The sequence below is a fragment of the Struthio camelus genome, chromosome 10, assembly GCF_040807025.1.
Source record: "Struthio camelus isolate bStrCam1 chromosome 10, bStrCam1.hap1, whole genome shotgun sequence".
NCBI lineage: Eukaryota > Metazoa > Chordata > Aves > Struthioniformes > Struthionidae > Struthio > Struthio camelus.
In genome coordinates this window covers 4,470,950-4,487,740 of record NC_090951.1, presented here as the reverse complement: position 1 = coordinate 4,487,740, position 16,791 = coordinate 4,470,950, and the positions used below count along the sequence as shown (strand labels likewise).

Sequence of the window (16,791 nt, the reverse complement as noted above, 5' to 3'; positions counted from 1 at the left end):
TCTGGGGAGAGTTGTTCCAGAGAGGAAAGAAAACAGATTTTGAAATCTCTAAAACAAAATTACTGTTTTCTGCTCAGCTGTCATGGTTATTATTCAAGTCCTGTTTCAGCACAGCTAATACCAGCCTCTCCCAGCCTGTGCAGTGTTAAGGTTGGCTGGGGGAGCAAATTAGTTATTCTGTCTTTTGACCTCATGATACATGTACCACACAGACAGTTAATGGCTGTGGCTTAACTGCAGATGTCCAAAGTGTTGCTCTTTAGAAAAAAAAGATGTGCAGCTGTACGTGGGCGCTTATCTCCTGACTCCCTCGTCAGGAGCTTTGTGAAAGTGCTATAAAACCAAAATAAGAATTATTTCCAAAGTGTTTTCCTTTGTTACTTTTTTTTTTAAAGGATATTAGGTATTTGTCCAAACACAAAAGAATAATCCTTTTGAGTGTTGGGTTAAATGTCTATATGTGCCTTATAGCATCAATTTGGAGATGTTAATCTGTTTCAGAAGAGGCTGCAGTGCACTGGGGTGAGCTCTTGTCTTGCCTGAAATCTGTTGGAGAAATACATACTTAAGGATCTTGCACCTTGGTTGAAATTGTTTTATGTACTGCAAATTTTTTTTTTTTCCTTGTGGCTAGAAGAGGAACAGTGTTCGTCTGGTATTTACCCACATCTCCAGTGGATTGTGAAAAGCTACATTCCTGGTAACATAGGCTTAACAGAACGCATCGAATACCGGTACAATTATAACACAGTACATTTTGAACAATCAGCTCTTCTCAGGAGGCTTATATGCTTTTTCTGCCTTCGCTGGGACCATTTAAGAGTCCGCGTGACTCTTATAGCTAAGCATACTGCAGTCTCATTTAGCTGCTCTTACCTTGTAATGACAGTCATGGTAGCATGAAAGAAAATGAGCATTAACTGCAAACCAAGTTTTGTAGCCTACAAGATAAAATTGCCGATGATCAGTAACTGAAGTATTACTTGATACCTGATCCTTGAAATTGACTTTGGTTTTGACTTGACAAGATGGTTGGTGAATTTTGAAGTCAGCCACTCAAAAAAGGTGGATATGAGGTTGTGGGCAGGATGCTAAGAGCGTTTAGTAGAAACTAGCTGGACCCTGTGTTACTGTATGCTTGCACTAATAGGAGAACTCTTAATGGTGAAGAATTTCCTAACAAAAATCTCTGAAGACATCTTAGGTGGGTGTAGGTAGGTTTGTTATGAGTCCTGAGTATTTATCCAGTGTACTGTGTTATATGCGCCTGCAAGTAAGATGAATTTCAGTGCCTAAGTTTAACAAAACGCAGTGGTGACAAGTTGGTGGCATTAGAGACTTACTATACCCTTTTCATCCTGTCTTAACGTTTGTTAAAAAGTCTGAATGATTTAATACCAAAAGCACTTGCCTGAATGCTTCCACTTCTAATGGTTGTTAGTAAGTGTCGCTAGATGGCTGTGGGGTTACTTCCCAGGGCTGTGCAATACATAGCTCCCAAATAACTCCTCAGGATGCCATTTAAAGAAGTTTCTTGGTTTAAAGGTGAGGAGCAGCCAGAGGCTGCAGGGAGGTGATTCAAGCTGAACCATGAACTTTGTGGACCCAAAAATTTCCTGCAGTGATGCTAATCATGGCAATTCTGGAACTGAATGAATAATGAACAAGCAGAACCAGAGCTCAAGAGATCGAGTCCTTTGAACACCCTGAAAGTATGTGAACGGTCCCCTTGGATGCAGTAGCCCTGCTCGTGCTTCCGGGCCCTGCTGGATCAAGGAGTAACATGTATATCCTTTTATTTTTGGTGGTGGGAGGGTGCAGCGGTGTTTTCAAGCAGCCCTGCAACCCTTCCCCATTACTTGGGAGGCAGGTTTGTGTTGAAACAAAATTCAACTTTTTGCTAACTGAGGTCTATTTTTGCTGCCTTTTGGAAAGGAAATGCTGCGTTGGAAGGTCAGTCATCCTGCGAATAGTGAAACGCCTCTCTGCTCTTTTAGATGACTTGTCGACTTCAAAAGCAAGAGTGCTGGATGGGGAGTGGATGCCTGCTGGTGAGGAAGGGTTTGGACTGAACTTTGGCACACCAGAAATAACTTCAAAAGGAACAAAATGTGAAGAGAGGATGAGAGGAAGGAGCAAAGACTAGGATGAGAGAGAAAGAAAATCCGGGTGCCTGATAATGAGATTTTAGTATCGTTGTTTCCTATAGCTGTGTTTGTACTTCTGCTGAGACCAGCTATTTAATTGCTATATATGTCAATGGTGGTGCATTAAATATTACAGTATTTAAAATAAAGTTTAATCACATTTTACCTGATAGACTTGATTCCAGGAGCATCCTGTTTGATATTTTCTGCTCTCAGGTTTTTGTTACTGAGACGTGCGAGTCTGTTCCTTTGTGACTCTGGGCGCTCCTAGAGCTTTTCATGTATGTTCTGTGCTTCGTCCCCTGCAGAAGAGGAGGAACCAAGCGTCGCAGGTAAAACCTAGACTTGTCCTGTTCATAAGAGACCTGTATAGGCATCTTACAAAAATTGCCTCCTAAATAAAGTTTGGGAGCTTCCCTTAAGTCAGTAGGACATACTGGAAAATATTGAAGGATCAGAGAAAGTTATAAAAGAGGAGCAGATGGTCTTAGAAACATTGCTGTAAAAACGACATTCACTCTGATTCTGCATATTCCTATGTTTCACTTGATATGAACAGGTTACAATTTTTTATTTTTTAAGAAGTGGCAATGAGTAATTGCCAGTGTAGCAAGCAAGTGTTGAAATCTTCTGGTAATATGAAATGGAAGTTATTCAGATGGTATTAACCTTTTTTAAATTTTTCATTAAGGATATTACAAATGCACTTGTTGCTAAAATCTGTCAGCTGCAGTGTATTACTCAAAGGAAAAAAGTAAAAAGTGTGTGGCAACAGTCTGACATTAACACATAACCACAATTTTTATTTTCTGTATTAAACTCCTCCCTTTGTTCCAAAACGAGGATTTTGTAGCCTTTTGAGTATTTGCTTTGTCTGCAACAGATGTTTAAAGAAAAAAAAAAATCAAAAAAATCCCCCATGAATGCACACCAACAGACCATAAAGTTTGGTGGTTGTTAATGATTTTTAAACCAGGCTTTAAGAAATGTTTTAAAAACATACATTAAGACCAAAAATTTTTGAAACTGGAAACTTCGGAAGTTGCATCACAAAGATCTTAGGGCATATGCCAGATCTTCATATGGGATGAGCTCATGTCAAAAGCACAGGGAGTTTTTTTTGTCAGTTTTTTGTTTTGGGTTTTTTTTTACCCTCCCCCCCACCACCATGAAAACTTATCTCCTGATTTGTTTTAATAATTTCTTTACGTGTGCATTAGAGAAGTCCATGGTCTCTGCTTAAAGGCTTCCTTAAAGGTTGCAGTAAGCTGCCCTGCTCTGGGAAGGTGGTTGAGCAGCTCACACAGTGTTTGTCGTGCCGGGGTGTCAGTGAGCGAGCCGCTCGCCTTGTGTCATCTTCCTCTGCACGTTGTCATGTCTCATAAATGTGTTTTGTCCAGCCCGGGGCCTGCGATGCAGAAATGCTCAGAAGGACCACAGTGGAGATGCCGTGGACGGGCCCGTTCTCGGAGGCTGGCTGCGGGACCTGTTGCTCTGTTACGGCCTTTGCGTGAGTACGTTGGTTATGGGATTCAGCGACCAAAGTTCGCCTGTATAACAGGGCCACCTGGACCGGTCATTTGTAGAGTAGTACTGTAAAGGCACATGATTTTTAGGAAAAAATTATCTGCTGCAATTTTCCATGGGGAAATTGAGGCCCACAGAGCTTGAGTGACCTGTATTTAGATACATGTACTTATACTGATGGGGATGATTGACAGGAAATATTCTGATTAATTGGTGGGTGAAGTGAGGGAGAAAGATGAGCAAGACTGGGGAGCTAATCAGCCCTCTCCACCACAGAAAGTCAGCCACTAATGGGCTGCTTGTAAGGAGACTCTTGTCCTCTGCTGCAGTTATAGGAGACCATCTTGGAGATCCAAGACTGGAAAAATTTGATAATGCTCCTCTTGAAGTCTGCCACGAACTGGGATCTCCATGTAGAAGTAAAGACAAGCTATTGCTGAAGCTATGAACGTTGCTAGAAGGAACAAAATCAGAGACCTGACCACCTCAGGTCATGGAAAATGTCACGGTGCTTCTCTCTGAGCAGGAGTGCTGGCTGTGGTGGTGCAGCCAATGTTGCCAATCCTAGTCTAGCTGCAGAAATCTGCAGTTTTTGTTAGACCGTGTTACCAGCTCCCTGCCTGTGCTAGTGCAGCCCCAGCCTTTGCATAACAAAATAGGTCTGGATGTGGCTGATGACAGTGCAGCTTGCAACCCAAACCTGCTGCTCTGAAGAAAGCAGGCCACCAGGAGACCATGGCACTTGTTAGCCACTGCTCTGCGCAGCACGGGCCACAGCGAGGAGTCTGGGAGCTCCGCGGTAGAGGGCAGTGGTGGCACGCAGGACTTTGATGCTGTTACAGCTCTAAAGCTGTTGCGAAAGTTACTTCCCAGACTTCAGGGGACACCCAGGCCAGACAAGGATCTCAGTAAATCTACTGCAAGTTTCATCTTGTTCTGAATTTAAAGGAAAAGCCTGTCTTTTACATGCACTGGGTGTTGCTGAGACGGTAATGGAGTCGGGCAATTGTGTGCTTTATTCTGTGTTATTTTAATGACCTGGAAGATTTCAGAAGGAATTTATGTTAGCTAATACACAGCCAAACTTACAGTTACAGAGCTTGTGATTGCAATTCACCTGTTCTTTTGGGGGATAAAATCTCTGAAAATGAGAGTCAGGTAAATATTTCTAAACTGTATTTTCTGTACTGGATACTTCATTTAAAAAAAAAAAAAAAAGTAGTAGTTTTGCAGTGTTTCATCATCTCACATTACAGATGTAACCAGGAAATGTGGAGAGCTGCAATAATGAAGTGAGGCTTTTTTTGTGGTTTTTGGCTGTTCACTTTTCATTTGTACTTAGCTGTATGGTCAGCAATGACCTCAAAATTAAGTGATTAATTTTCTGAAATTTTTACTCCTTGTGTGCTTATTTCTTTGTCTTACGGACCTAAATTTTTATCTGAGCACGGACAAAAGAGGACAGGCTTTGGGAGGCTTTGTGGAGAGCTGTCGTCTTGCATATCATCAACGGATTAGAAGTCTGGGAAAACGTTCTTTATTACAAAAGATTTAAGGACCAAATTCTGCCGAGGTGTTGGTATGGCGGTGACATGAACATAGTTTTCCTTGAAGAGAGAGAATAGATAGGGGTTCACAGTGCCAAATATCAGCTGCATTTGAGAGTAAATCTGTTAAACGCCTGCTTTTCACTCCAGGCAGTGATTCAGACTTTTTCTTATTTTATCCCCTGCAGTTAACCCACCTGCCCTGGAGCAGCCTCTGTGCAAGGCCATGGCAGTTTCGTGCTACAAGGTTAAGAGAGTGGAGCATCTTACTCTCCTATCCTGCAGGAGGACAGGGCAGATACGGTGGGAGTTTTTTGGCCACCTCTACTGCATCATCTTCTCCTAGAAGCTGATGCAGTAGGGGAGGCAGGAGGGGCAAGGAGGTGGGCACTGAAAGAAAGGATGCTGCTGCCCTGCGTGTTCAACAGGACCCAGACTCCTGCCACGCTTGTCCATTGATCACCGTCAGCTTCAACCATGATGTTTTAAGGAAGCAACCAAGTTGCTTTGAGGGAGCCAGCTCTAGGGCTGAAACAACATACTCGTGTGCATGCTGGTGGCTGCTCAGGGCCCGTCCAGAGCAGCTCATGGGATGCTGTTTTTCTGCATTACGCTCTTACGGCCCACAACTGAAGCCAAGTTTCTGTGTGTTTCCTATTATCACTGGTTTGCTTTATCCATGTTATTCCACCTATGCTCCCTCTTTTCTAGAGAAAGAGTCAAGAATAGTAATACGTAATTAGTACTGCTGATGTGAGTCCATAGCCCTGGTTCTTCGATTTGCCCTTGCACATCGGCGCAATGCTGTTCTTGCTGAGCTAATATTTGAATAGAAAATAGAGTGGAATTTAGTCTGAGTCAAAAATCAAGACGAGCTGTCTGCACATTCAATTAGGCATGAAATAGTGAAATCGGTCTTTATTCCTATTCATTGGCTATTACATTAAAAGGTTTCTCTTCTAATATGTACTTATGTATGCAGCCCGCTTTATGTGGCTTTTACCACATATGAAATTGAGAAGTTATAATCAAGACAGTAATAACCCTGGATGATTAAAAGTAACTTCTGATTGTTTTGGCTTTGGTCAAATGTATGACCTGAAACTGCTGACTCAAGACAAAACGAAGTGAATAAACTCGTTCACTAACAGCTACAATTGCTCTTTAACCAGCAGGGAAGGGGAGTTTAGCTGAAGGTTTCGAAGCAATTCTGAAGCGGTCACGGTCACATTTGCAAACAACAGTAAGTGCCTCCAACCCTGTTTCTGGCATTGGTTTCAGATTCACAGTGCAGGAGGGAAGAATAAATTCATGAAACTCTTAAGGAGGTGGTCATGGGACATGTCACAGTTTGGGCACCCATCTTAACTCATTTGCGGTGATCTGTGTTATCATCATACTATTGCAGTCACCTAAAATATATAGGGAACTGGACTCGTGTTTTTAAATCTGTTCATCCCCATGGGCTGACAACGGAGTTGCCCTTTCCTTCTGCACCTGCCCCTGCTGGATGCTTTAGAGCCAAAACCAGAGGAACTAGGTAGGAAAAAAGGGTTTTGGCAACAAGTGCTGTATCGCTGGTTACCTGATATCGAGAAAGGCTCCAAGATGATGAGCAGTAATTTTAGTTGCCTCATTCTAGGCTACGCTCATCCCTAAACACAGCTACATACCGAGTATGGTTTGTATGGTGAAACTGTACTGGTGTGTATTTAAAAAAAAAAAAAAAAAAAAAAAAAAAAAGGAAAATCAAATCTTTGTAAAGCAGCAGGAACTGGGTTGATGGAGAATTTAGACAGCCCTGACCATCCTATGGGGATTAATTCCCCAGAGGAGCATTTGTGGAGATTGCAAAATGCCAAGTTTCTCTAAGATCTGGAAATAATTTGTGTGTTGGTACGTAATATTTAAAATGAGCTAATTCATCTTTCTGGTAATTCCCATGAAGAGCACCTTTTGAGGCAGATGACTCAGTGCTCCAAAGCTGGATGTGGTTTCTTTGGGGACTGGCGATGGGGACAGTAGACTCCCCGGGGACCTGGGCCTCTACGGGACAAGGATGATTCACAGGGACTGTCACTCGTTACTAGAAGTGAACTAGGAAGCTGGGGGATGCAGCATCTCTCGGGTAATGAAGTCCTGCAAATGCAGCAAAAGTCGTTGATCCAGAATAAATCAGAGGGGAAAGAAAAACTGGGGAAGATGTAGTTCGGTGATTTCAAAGCAAACTGGTGCAGAGCCTCCTGTCGATCCAGTTTTTGTGTCGTCTTGGTGGCGGCATCTGAGCCTCTTCGGGATGAGACGCCCAAATTACCGCGAATTGCTGTTAGCAAGGTAGAGCTGCCAGTTACCAAGGAGAGACCGTATGTTGTCAGTTTGCATGCACGGTTTGCGCAGATGTAAAGAGAAATATTCTGTAAATACAGCTGGGAGAGCGTGGCCCCAGAAGGAGAGCCGCCAGAAAGAGCTTCGCAGCTGCACGGAGCTGCGTGAGCAGGGCTGCCTGCGGGACCCCCGTCTGGGGTGCCCGGGCTGCGACTCAGTTTATTTGAAAAGATGCAGACCAGAAACTGCTGAAAATATCCCAGGTGATGAAAGGCTGCTACCCCTGGAAAAATTATCCTTGGAAAACGGCGTAAGAGATAAAATAAGCGGAGATGTGTTGGTGGATGTGACTTACGAGGGGTTGTTTTTTTTGCAATGTGGCTTTGCTGTATCAGCTTCCAATCTTTGCTTATTTACTCATACATTATTTAACAACTTTGATAAATGTTGTTCTGCTTTTTAAAGGCTGCTGGGTTTAAGCAAGCCAGTTAAGGGTGAGTTCTTGGAAGAATATCCTGCAAGTTTCATTCTTGTAAACAGTAAATAAAATCGGTTACTATTTTGCTTAAAGAAATTAATATTTACTGTTCGGAAGAATGGAAGGACTTTTTTTCCCAAGACCTTTAAACACAAGGGCGGACAGTATTTTTTGGAAAAATCATAGCTGCTTCCCATGGATATCTCAAGTCCCTGGGCCGGGCAGGGGGAGGCAAAGAGGCTGCCCCGGGAGTTGGTGGCGCGGCTCTTGCGCGGGTCTGGACCGCGAGCCGCGTCCCGGCTCGGCCCCCGCGATGTCCCATCGCGTCCAGCCGCCCCGCCGTGCCCAGGCCTGCTCCGCTCTCGCCTCTGTCCCCGCCAGAAACTCGGTCTCATGTTTCATCGATGCTGCGGGCTGCCAGAGCCGCTGCAGCCGAGCTGCTGAAATACACTCCTGCCCTTGCTCATGATACAGGCTTTTCCGTTTATTAAAAACGACGACGGCGAGAAGAGGATCTTTCAGCTTGCCTTTTGCTCAATTGTTTCCTTTTACGGTGAGCAAAACCGTATTTCAACAACACGCGTGGAATTGCAAACGCGGGCACAAGGCTCAATGCAGAAGCAGCGCCGGGGCTTTCGGGGCGTCAGCCACCCTTTGGAAGCGGTGAGCGTTGCCCAGATACTTCGCTATCTTTTTCCTTTTCCTTATTCTTCGCGGTTCGCTCGGTCATGCTAAAGCAGCGGGGCTGGTGTGTGTGTGTGTGTGTGTGTGTGTTTTGGGAACGTCAGTGCCAGGCGAGCTTCGGAAACAAACCGCAGCGGGTAATAAATCTCCCGTCTTCCAGCAAACGCCCAGCCCTGGAAAAGGGGATGCGATCGAGGTTCCCCGGGTGCCAGACCCCCGATGGTGCCCGGGCAGCAGCGGGCGGCAGAGCGGCTGCCGGGACGGGCTCCCTCCGCTGCCGCAGACGGAGCATCCCCCGGGGCTCAGGCGGACGGAGGGGGCAGAGCTGATCGCCCGCCTCGGTAGAGGGGCAGCGCCACCCCGCCGGGGAGAAATGGCCAGCTTGGCAGCCGATAGGAGACAGCTGGGTTTTTGTCCCTTGCAGAAATTTCCTTCCTTGAATTCTCCTTCCCTCCTAAAGCTCATCAGACATCCCCCCGCCCCGCGAGCCCTCGGGGATGCTCCTCCGCACCCGCTCTCCCCGAAGGGCTGCCCAAGCTGAGCCCAAAACTCCACTGCCGGGGAAAGCAAAGAAGAAAACCCTTTTATATGATCATCTGATTGCGCTCCCTCTCCCCTGTCTCCTCCTCCTCCTCCTCTCCCCCTCCCCGGGTGTTGCATTACAGCCTTTGGGAGGACGATCCTAGTTTTTTTTTTAGCCCCAATGACTGTCTGAACTGCTCCGAGATCTGAAGTGACACCCCTTTGCTCCTCGCTCCTGCCTCCTTTTCTTTTCTTTTTCCTTTTCTTTTTTTTTTTCCCCTTCCCTTCATTAATACTCCAGGCCTGATGCCAAACAGGATGATCCAGGGCTGTCCGCTGCCTGGAGAGCATAAATACCACTGGGGAGCTCTGTGAGACCACAGTGAGACGAGCTGCTGAGCTGAGACCGTGCGCTCCTTGCACCTCCTAAGGCTTATTTCATCCTCTCCCCGTGCTCGTTTGAATATTTTAGATACATAATTTATTTTCCACAAGCAGGCTTGGAGCAGCTGCAACTTCCTGAGGACTTGAAAGTGCTCAGTAAGGTAAGTGCAAGTTCTAGACCCTATTTCTGAAATGTGGTTTTGTGTGTGTGTATGTGTATGCAAGAAATGCCTTGATTTGGTATGCAGAATTTTAGTAACTTTTGCAAAAAGTTGCGTGCCTGCTATGAAATAGCACAACGCTGTCTGAACTTCGTTTATGTGTTCTTCATAGCAACTAATGCAAGATTAATGAACATTAATCTTGAATGAATGGGAAGAGCTTATAAGTACAGGAGCAGACTTTACACAGACAGAAAATGTCTAAGGGATGCTGTAGCAGTCTCTAATAGTTGGCTACTTATGGAAACATCTAGTCATCTCCAAGGAGCGATGTGTTTATGCAAGTCTGCTCTAAAAATTCAATCAAAAGGAATTTAGTGGTGGTGTCACATGTTGTGTCTGTTACTAGTGGGTTTTTAGTGTTTTTTACATAGAAACTCACCCACTCGAGGTCTGTTGGAGTGGATGATAATGAAAGATCTGGGCCTTTTTGTCCACGGCCTTGAAGATGCCGGATCTTTAGTGCACTCGGAGCAAACGATTATACCCTATGTATGTTTTTTTTGAAGCCAACACAGCAATTCTTTAAAGCTTTAAATGTGTACATCCTGATTAAATAGATGAGCTACGGTTTAATGCCTGAAGTATGTTGGGGCTTTATCACTGAATTTATTTGCTCAGGTTAGAAGTTGATCCCAGGCTAAATCCCCTCGGCTTTGCTGGCATCCTGTGCTAACTCCCGCGTTTTCTGGCATCGTCTGCTTGTTCCATGTATAACATCACAGGGCCTTGGATGTATTTGCTACAAATGTCATCCATAACCAAGGGGTAAAGACCCTCTCTCATGCTTAATCAGCAAGCCAGTGAAAGATCAATAGCCGCAAGGTATTAGGGTGAAGCGAGGATACAATCAAACGCAGAAGTGTATCTGCATGTGGCTTTAGCAGGCAATGCTCCATGCCAGCTTTTAAACGTTACCAACTCTTCTGCTTACTGTGAAATCCAGACACCATCCATTAGTCTGGGAAATAGCTTTCTAAAAATAACCTTTTTTCAAAGTCCAGTGCCGTTTTCTAACTTCCTCAGACTTCAGAAGAATGCCTCCCCTTCGTCCCCTTATGACACACTGCGGAGGATATTCAGGAGTCGCTTTCTGCCGACTCACTCGTTTCTGATCGCTCCCAGATGTTTACCTGGCAGCAATATCGAGAGCTTCGTGGATTTAGAGCGAGGCTGCACTAATGCTTCCTTTGGACTCTTGAAATAACAGTAGAAACTTGCTCAGCTGACTGTCAGCTGATAAGTTTCCCTGAATAATATCAAAACCCAACTCAAAAGCAATACGCTTTCAATCTGCCCTAATTAGAGGAATTTCTAATGCACCTTGGGGCATTGCTGCGGCTCTGCAGGACGCTCAGACTCGCTTAGCTTTAACTTATGTCTGAGTGTTTCGTTGCACCTGGGCATGAGGATATTAAGAGAGGCAAATGGAGGGATGTCTGAATTCAATGAGAGCTTGCTGAAATCATAAGCATCTATCTGCTGGTTTCAATTAAAATGGCCAGGCAGCTCTTTGCTCGCTGACCTGTGCACTGATTTCGTCCTTTCTCTGGATGCTGAGAAAGCATCTCCCTACCTGGCCCAAAGGCGGAGAAAGCATCTCCCTACCTGGCCCAAAGGCGGAGACGAGGGCCTGCACGCTGAAGCCAAAGTGGAAGAGAAGATAGTGCCAAGGTAGCCTAATTTTAGAGAGCTGCTGATATCTCTTCGCCCTCCAGCGAGATCCAGGGAAGAAGATGCCGAGGAAGGAGGCGGCATCTGTTGTGCAGTTTCGACAGGCTGTCGAGGCGAGACGCCGTCGGCTCCGCTGCGTAGCGATGAGCGGGGCAGATTCGCTTTCGGATGTTAGAGCTGATTTTGGAGGCTGCGCTTTCTGTAAGTTCAGTGTTCGCCTTAAATGGGCGGTGGATACGGCTCCTATTTAGAAAAGGGCAGGCGTCCAAGCGCAGGGGTATAACTGCAGCGTATGTGAGCGGTCTGTCTCTGCCCGCTCTGCCTACGGAGCAGGCAGCAGTTAAAGCCGCTGGTGCTAAATGGCCACATTGTAAACGGCTGCGGCACAGCATCTATTTTTAAACTCTTAGGGAAGTGTCTCAAAGTAGGGATTGTTCCCTGAATTTGGGTCAGACAGTCTACAAAAGCAGCAGCTCGTTTTGTCTCCCTTCCCCCTCTGCAGCCAGGTTAGCAAGTTGGGCTCCTGCTTTCGGGGAGGCAAATGCCAGCAAACAGGTCGGAGAAGAGGATGAGGTTAAAGCAGTGTTTGCCCTGAGGCAACTGCGTGTCCTGTCTTTCAGGTGTGCCTTGAGCCGGGGACAAGGCTTGTGTGTTATACTTGCTCTGCAAAACAGCAAGTGATGAAAAGAGGTTGCCTAAAATTTAGCAAATTATATCCTTGCTTTGTTCTGTCCAAGCAAAGGCTTAACGCTCTGCCTGGAGACTAAAGGCTCCTGGCTGTCGTTCAGCCTTTTTACACTCAGGAAAAACTCAGAGAGGACCTAGTGCTCTTTTGTGTAGATGCCCTACAGATTTTTGGGAGGTTCTGAATGGTCTTGGAGTTTGGGGGGCTGCACACCTACGCACAGTACCTTCGTGCTTCCCAGCAAATTGCTGCTGTGCCAGGTCTGGGCAACCGGGGGATTTGTGACTTCCTGCTGGGGGGTGACAGCTGGAAGCTGGAAAGGTTTTACCACGTTTGCCAGGTTAGAAGTAGTTCCGACTTGATATGTCCAAGTCACAGGGCTGAAACTTTTAGAATAATTCCTGCTAATCTAGGTTTTATTTCCTGCCACTATACATATGTCTTTTGACAGTGCTTTCAAAGCTAGATCCTCACCTAATAGTAAAGACAGCGATGGGGAATCTTGTTCCAAAGTTCAGGCTTGAGGAGAGAGATGTGCTCACCTTGTCCTCAACGTGCTGTACAGATGTTTCTTGCTCCGTATGAATTGATGCTGTTCTTGTAGCTCTGGGATCCCACTTAAAGAGCATTAGGTGCTGTAGAGACATGCAACAGCAAAGACCTCCTTCTTGAAAGGCTCGTGATCCAAAGAGGACTAGTCGAGATGCACAAGTCTTGTTAGACTGAAAAGTTGGGGTGAGGAAGGGAGGAGCTGTTTGGAAATGACAGGCAGAGCAGGAGGACTATGGCGCACGTGTCTCGCAGGGAGAGGACGGGGATTAAATTCAGCCCAGGCATTCAAACCATCAGCTGTCAGCAGCTGTATAAGCAAGAGCAACTCTCGGGCCGGGTATGCCCACGGTGACGGAGCGCGGGTGGGAATGCCTGATCTCCCGGCTGAGGAGCCAGGGCGCTCTGGCTCCTCTCCTAATCCATTATAACTCTTCCCCCTGGCTACTCTTCCACTCGCCGTAAGGCGGCCCGGCAGCGTCAGTGGGAGCGTGCTGGTGCGTCATTCGCCAGCAGCAATTCTGACCGTTCGGCATGACGATGACATTTCACATAAACAGCTATGTTTTGGGAGTCTGGCAGCTGCTCTCGCGGAGCGTGTTGGCAGGCCCGGGCCTCTGAAATAGCTCTTGCTCATGTCTGACCTCTGCCACTTGGCTTACCGGGGAATTTGCTTTCCCTTTTATTCATATCTGCTCTCCGCTTTGGGAAAATAGATGCAAATGTCTCCCTTTCCCACCTGTGAAGGGACGCAACTTGGAGCTGGGATTACTTAGAGCTCCTGGACGTTGTTGGGTGATGGCTGCAGCTCGGCACGCTTGGAGGAGAAAGCGCCCACCTCTGCCGCTGTGCCTGAGGCAATCTACGAACCGTCACTCCCAGTGCAATGTTGGTGGGGTTTTGCTGCATCCTGTCAAATTTCCATCGCAGAAGATACATGGCGTGGTTTCGGTCCTCTTTCCTCCCATGTAGGCATGAGGGACAAGCCTCACCTGAAAAGCTTTTGCATGGCTAATTCATCTGCAGGTCCTTGAAGTCCCTGTGATTGCTCATGTAGCTGGTAAAAGCTGTGGGAGGTACCGGGAAGATCTAGGTCAAACATATCTTAAAAGCTGAGCAAGGGGTTAGTAAAGGGTAACACAATAAACTGAGTTCCCATCGCTTATGGAGTTGTATAGGTCTTCCCGTAACTGAGATAAGCAATAATTGGTTGGTTTTGTTTGTATTACTCTTTCTCATGCAAAAATCTGAGCTGTGTGGCACCCTTGGAGGTCATGGGCATGGCGAGTTTCTCTGGCATTATTCTGATTTTCTGTCTCCTCCCGTTCCAGGCCAGAACTGAGCGCTAGACGTCCTTGCAAGGCAACCGAAAAACACATCCATCGTCTTTATCTCCATTTTTGCCAGCTTCTGTTTCAGCCATGAATCCTGCCCTGCCTTGGATCTTTCCTCTTGGATGTCTCCTGCTTCTGACAAATGCAGCTGAATGTTTTATTTTGCCCAATTCAAGCCACCTGGAGAGCATTTTGAGTAAATATCAGGATGCGGAACCTCATGCCAGATCCAAGAGAGCCATTTTATTTTCAGACAGACAGGAGATATTGATGCTCCACAATAAATTAAGAGGTCAAGTTTATCCATCGGCCTCTAACATGGAATATATGGTGAGTTGAGCTCCTGATACCTGACTTTATTACAATTTTTTTTTTTTTTAAACTTCATTTTAGTTTCCCTTATGGTGAAAGCATTGTAGCCAATTTCCTCTGAAATAAGTTTTTCTCAAGAGGTTTCTTGGAGCAATTTCAGTCCACAGTGAATGATGCTTTAGATCATTGGATTGCTTTGGTTGGAAAGGACCACTACTGGGTCATCTCGTCCATCTACTACATAGTTTCAGAACTGGTTCCATTATTCATAAAATACCGTCTAGGCTTGCCCTGAATGTATCTCCAGTGATGGCAATTCCATAGCCTGCCTTAGCAGGTTGTTCCATTACCTTAATGTCGTAAAAGCATCAAATTTTCCATGGTGTTTAACCCACTCTCTGTCAGAGCATTGTGCCTGGTGTTTTGGATCATCACAGTCTGCTCAGAGTAGACAAATGATGGGCAACTTTGGGGTGCTATCAGCTACTGCCTAACACTGAAGGTAGCACCTGTAGCTTTATGATATGCTGGTGACCACAGATTATCAATGCGAGCCAAGTCTTCCTAAGACTAATGGCAGTCTGCTTGGCACCTTAGTCAAGCAGGTCATAAGGAATATGGCATGGAATATATCCATCTGCAAATAAGTTCAATCCATGGAACTCATTGAAAAGACTCTGGTGGAGTTCAAGGGTAGGCGGATAGGTAGTGCTATCGGCTTTTTGCAGCGCGAGGAACCAAAATAAAAGTTTGGTCGATGTATTCTCCCACTTCAGAGGGAGAACATTAAAGTGGGAGTATGAAGTATGCCTTTACCATCAACAATTCAGATGAATAGTTTTTTTTACATGATGCCAGAGACCCTACTTTGAGCTATTTTTGAGATGTCTTCAAAATATTGTGGGGCCAGAAAATGATGTAGGCAAATAATATTTTCTGTGCCTTTTCCCAGTGTGCAAATATGGTTATGACAGAAACTAACCTGACTTCAACTGTGTGCTGCTGCTGACAGATTAGATGATTAATGATTTGTTAAGACCATGTTTAAAAGGTAAAAGAAATAGTATATTAAATATAATTTAGGATTGTTTGCCAACTGTTACTATGTGTTGAAATGAATGCTGCAAATGGAAAGGTCTATCTTTTATGGTTTTAGGGAAAAGGAAAAGGCAAGGGAGAGCAGAGGACAGTAAGAAGGGACAATTGCTTATTAATCGGTTTATGTTAGTATTCACCCTGCTCCCAATTTTGTCAGAAATCGCATGCCTTTCTAAGAACTGTTGCTTTGTTTCTCCCTCTCTCAGCTGGCTATTACATTATCCTGCTGGCTCCCTGTAACATATTGCCAGAGAAGAGGTGATTTGATTAATTTCCAGAAAGTAAACACAAAGCATGAGAAAGCCAAATGTATTTTTGTTGGCTTTGAGGATCTGAAAGGGCTGCAGTTGCGGAATGTCCACTGGCCGACTGCTATTTACTCATCCAGCATGGTTACTCTTTTATGTTTGTCTTTGCTCAGTGTGCTTTTCTAGTGGTTTTATGGGCGATTTAGGGCAAATGAAAGAGCCTTATATACTGTGAAGAAAGAAGCTGAGTATAAAATGGTGCTAGTTGGAAGCGCTATAATCAGTCTTTCATGTATTCGTGTTTACCCAATATTACTTGAAAACGCTGTGTATATTCTGAACGTGAATTTCACTTTAATCCTTTGTTCTGCATAGGACACTTCCCATTTGGACTTGTTTAAGAGAATGGTCTGTCTTTAGCGCTGTAGATGAACTTTTCTCTTTTCCTTCGGTACCGGTGGGGAATGTCACAGGTGACGTGTGATGCTAATTCTTGGATAAGTGGGTAGAACGTGTTCTTGGCCACCAACCTCCCAATGCTGCCTGTGAAAGTCCTTTCTCCCAGCTCTATATCTGACACATTTAAGTGACCTAAAGTAGCAAAGGGAGCTAATACGTGCCAGGAAATGGAGAGAGAAACCTACTGCGGCAGGAACTTTGGGTAGTGGAGGCTATTAATAAAAGAGTAATAGCACAGTGAGTTTCATGACCTATCTAGAGATTAAAAGAATTATCACATACGCATGCAGATAAAGGTAGAGTGGAGTGAAAAAAACAGAGGAAGAAACTGTTTTGCTGGGTGGCTACTATAATTAATTCAGAGCTAGGCCTGGTATTCAGTGCTAATGGAAAATGAGTTCCGAGCTTTGCTATAGACCAGATGTGAGCAGTGCATATATTCATAATAAAGTTGGTCAAATACAAAATTACCTTAACCACATAGCAGCTTTATTACTGACACTTCCATTGTATGTTTGGGTTATATAATGGTAGTCATGGCAGTGGACTAGAGCCAAGACCAAAACAAACTTCTTGTTAAAGAACCTGGAGTGAAAA

The 16,791-nt window shown here is 45.1% G+C and overlaps 1 protein-coding gene across 5 annotated transcripts in view; it reads left to right on the top strand.

The window, feature by feature from the left end:
• The first annotated feature begins 8,400 nt into the window (after nt 1-8,400).
• CRISPLD2 (cysteine rich secretory protein LCCL domain containing 2) overlaps nt 8,401-16,791 on the top strand; it is a 34,710-nt gene continuing 26,319 nt past the window's right edge. The window contains exons 1-3 of one of the 5 annotated variants that reach the window (XM_068955859.1): nt 8,401-8,577; nt 9,729-9,775; nt 14,075-14,407. In XM_068955859.1, coding sequence (XP_068811960.1) covers nt 14,165-14,407 — 243 coding nt within the window. In that variant the 5' untranslated portion in view covers nt 8,401-8,577; nt 9,729-9,775; nt 14,075-14,164. The other 4 variants (XM_068955858.1, XM_068955857.1, XM_068955860.1 and 1 more) reach the window with 4 other exon arrangements.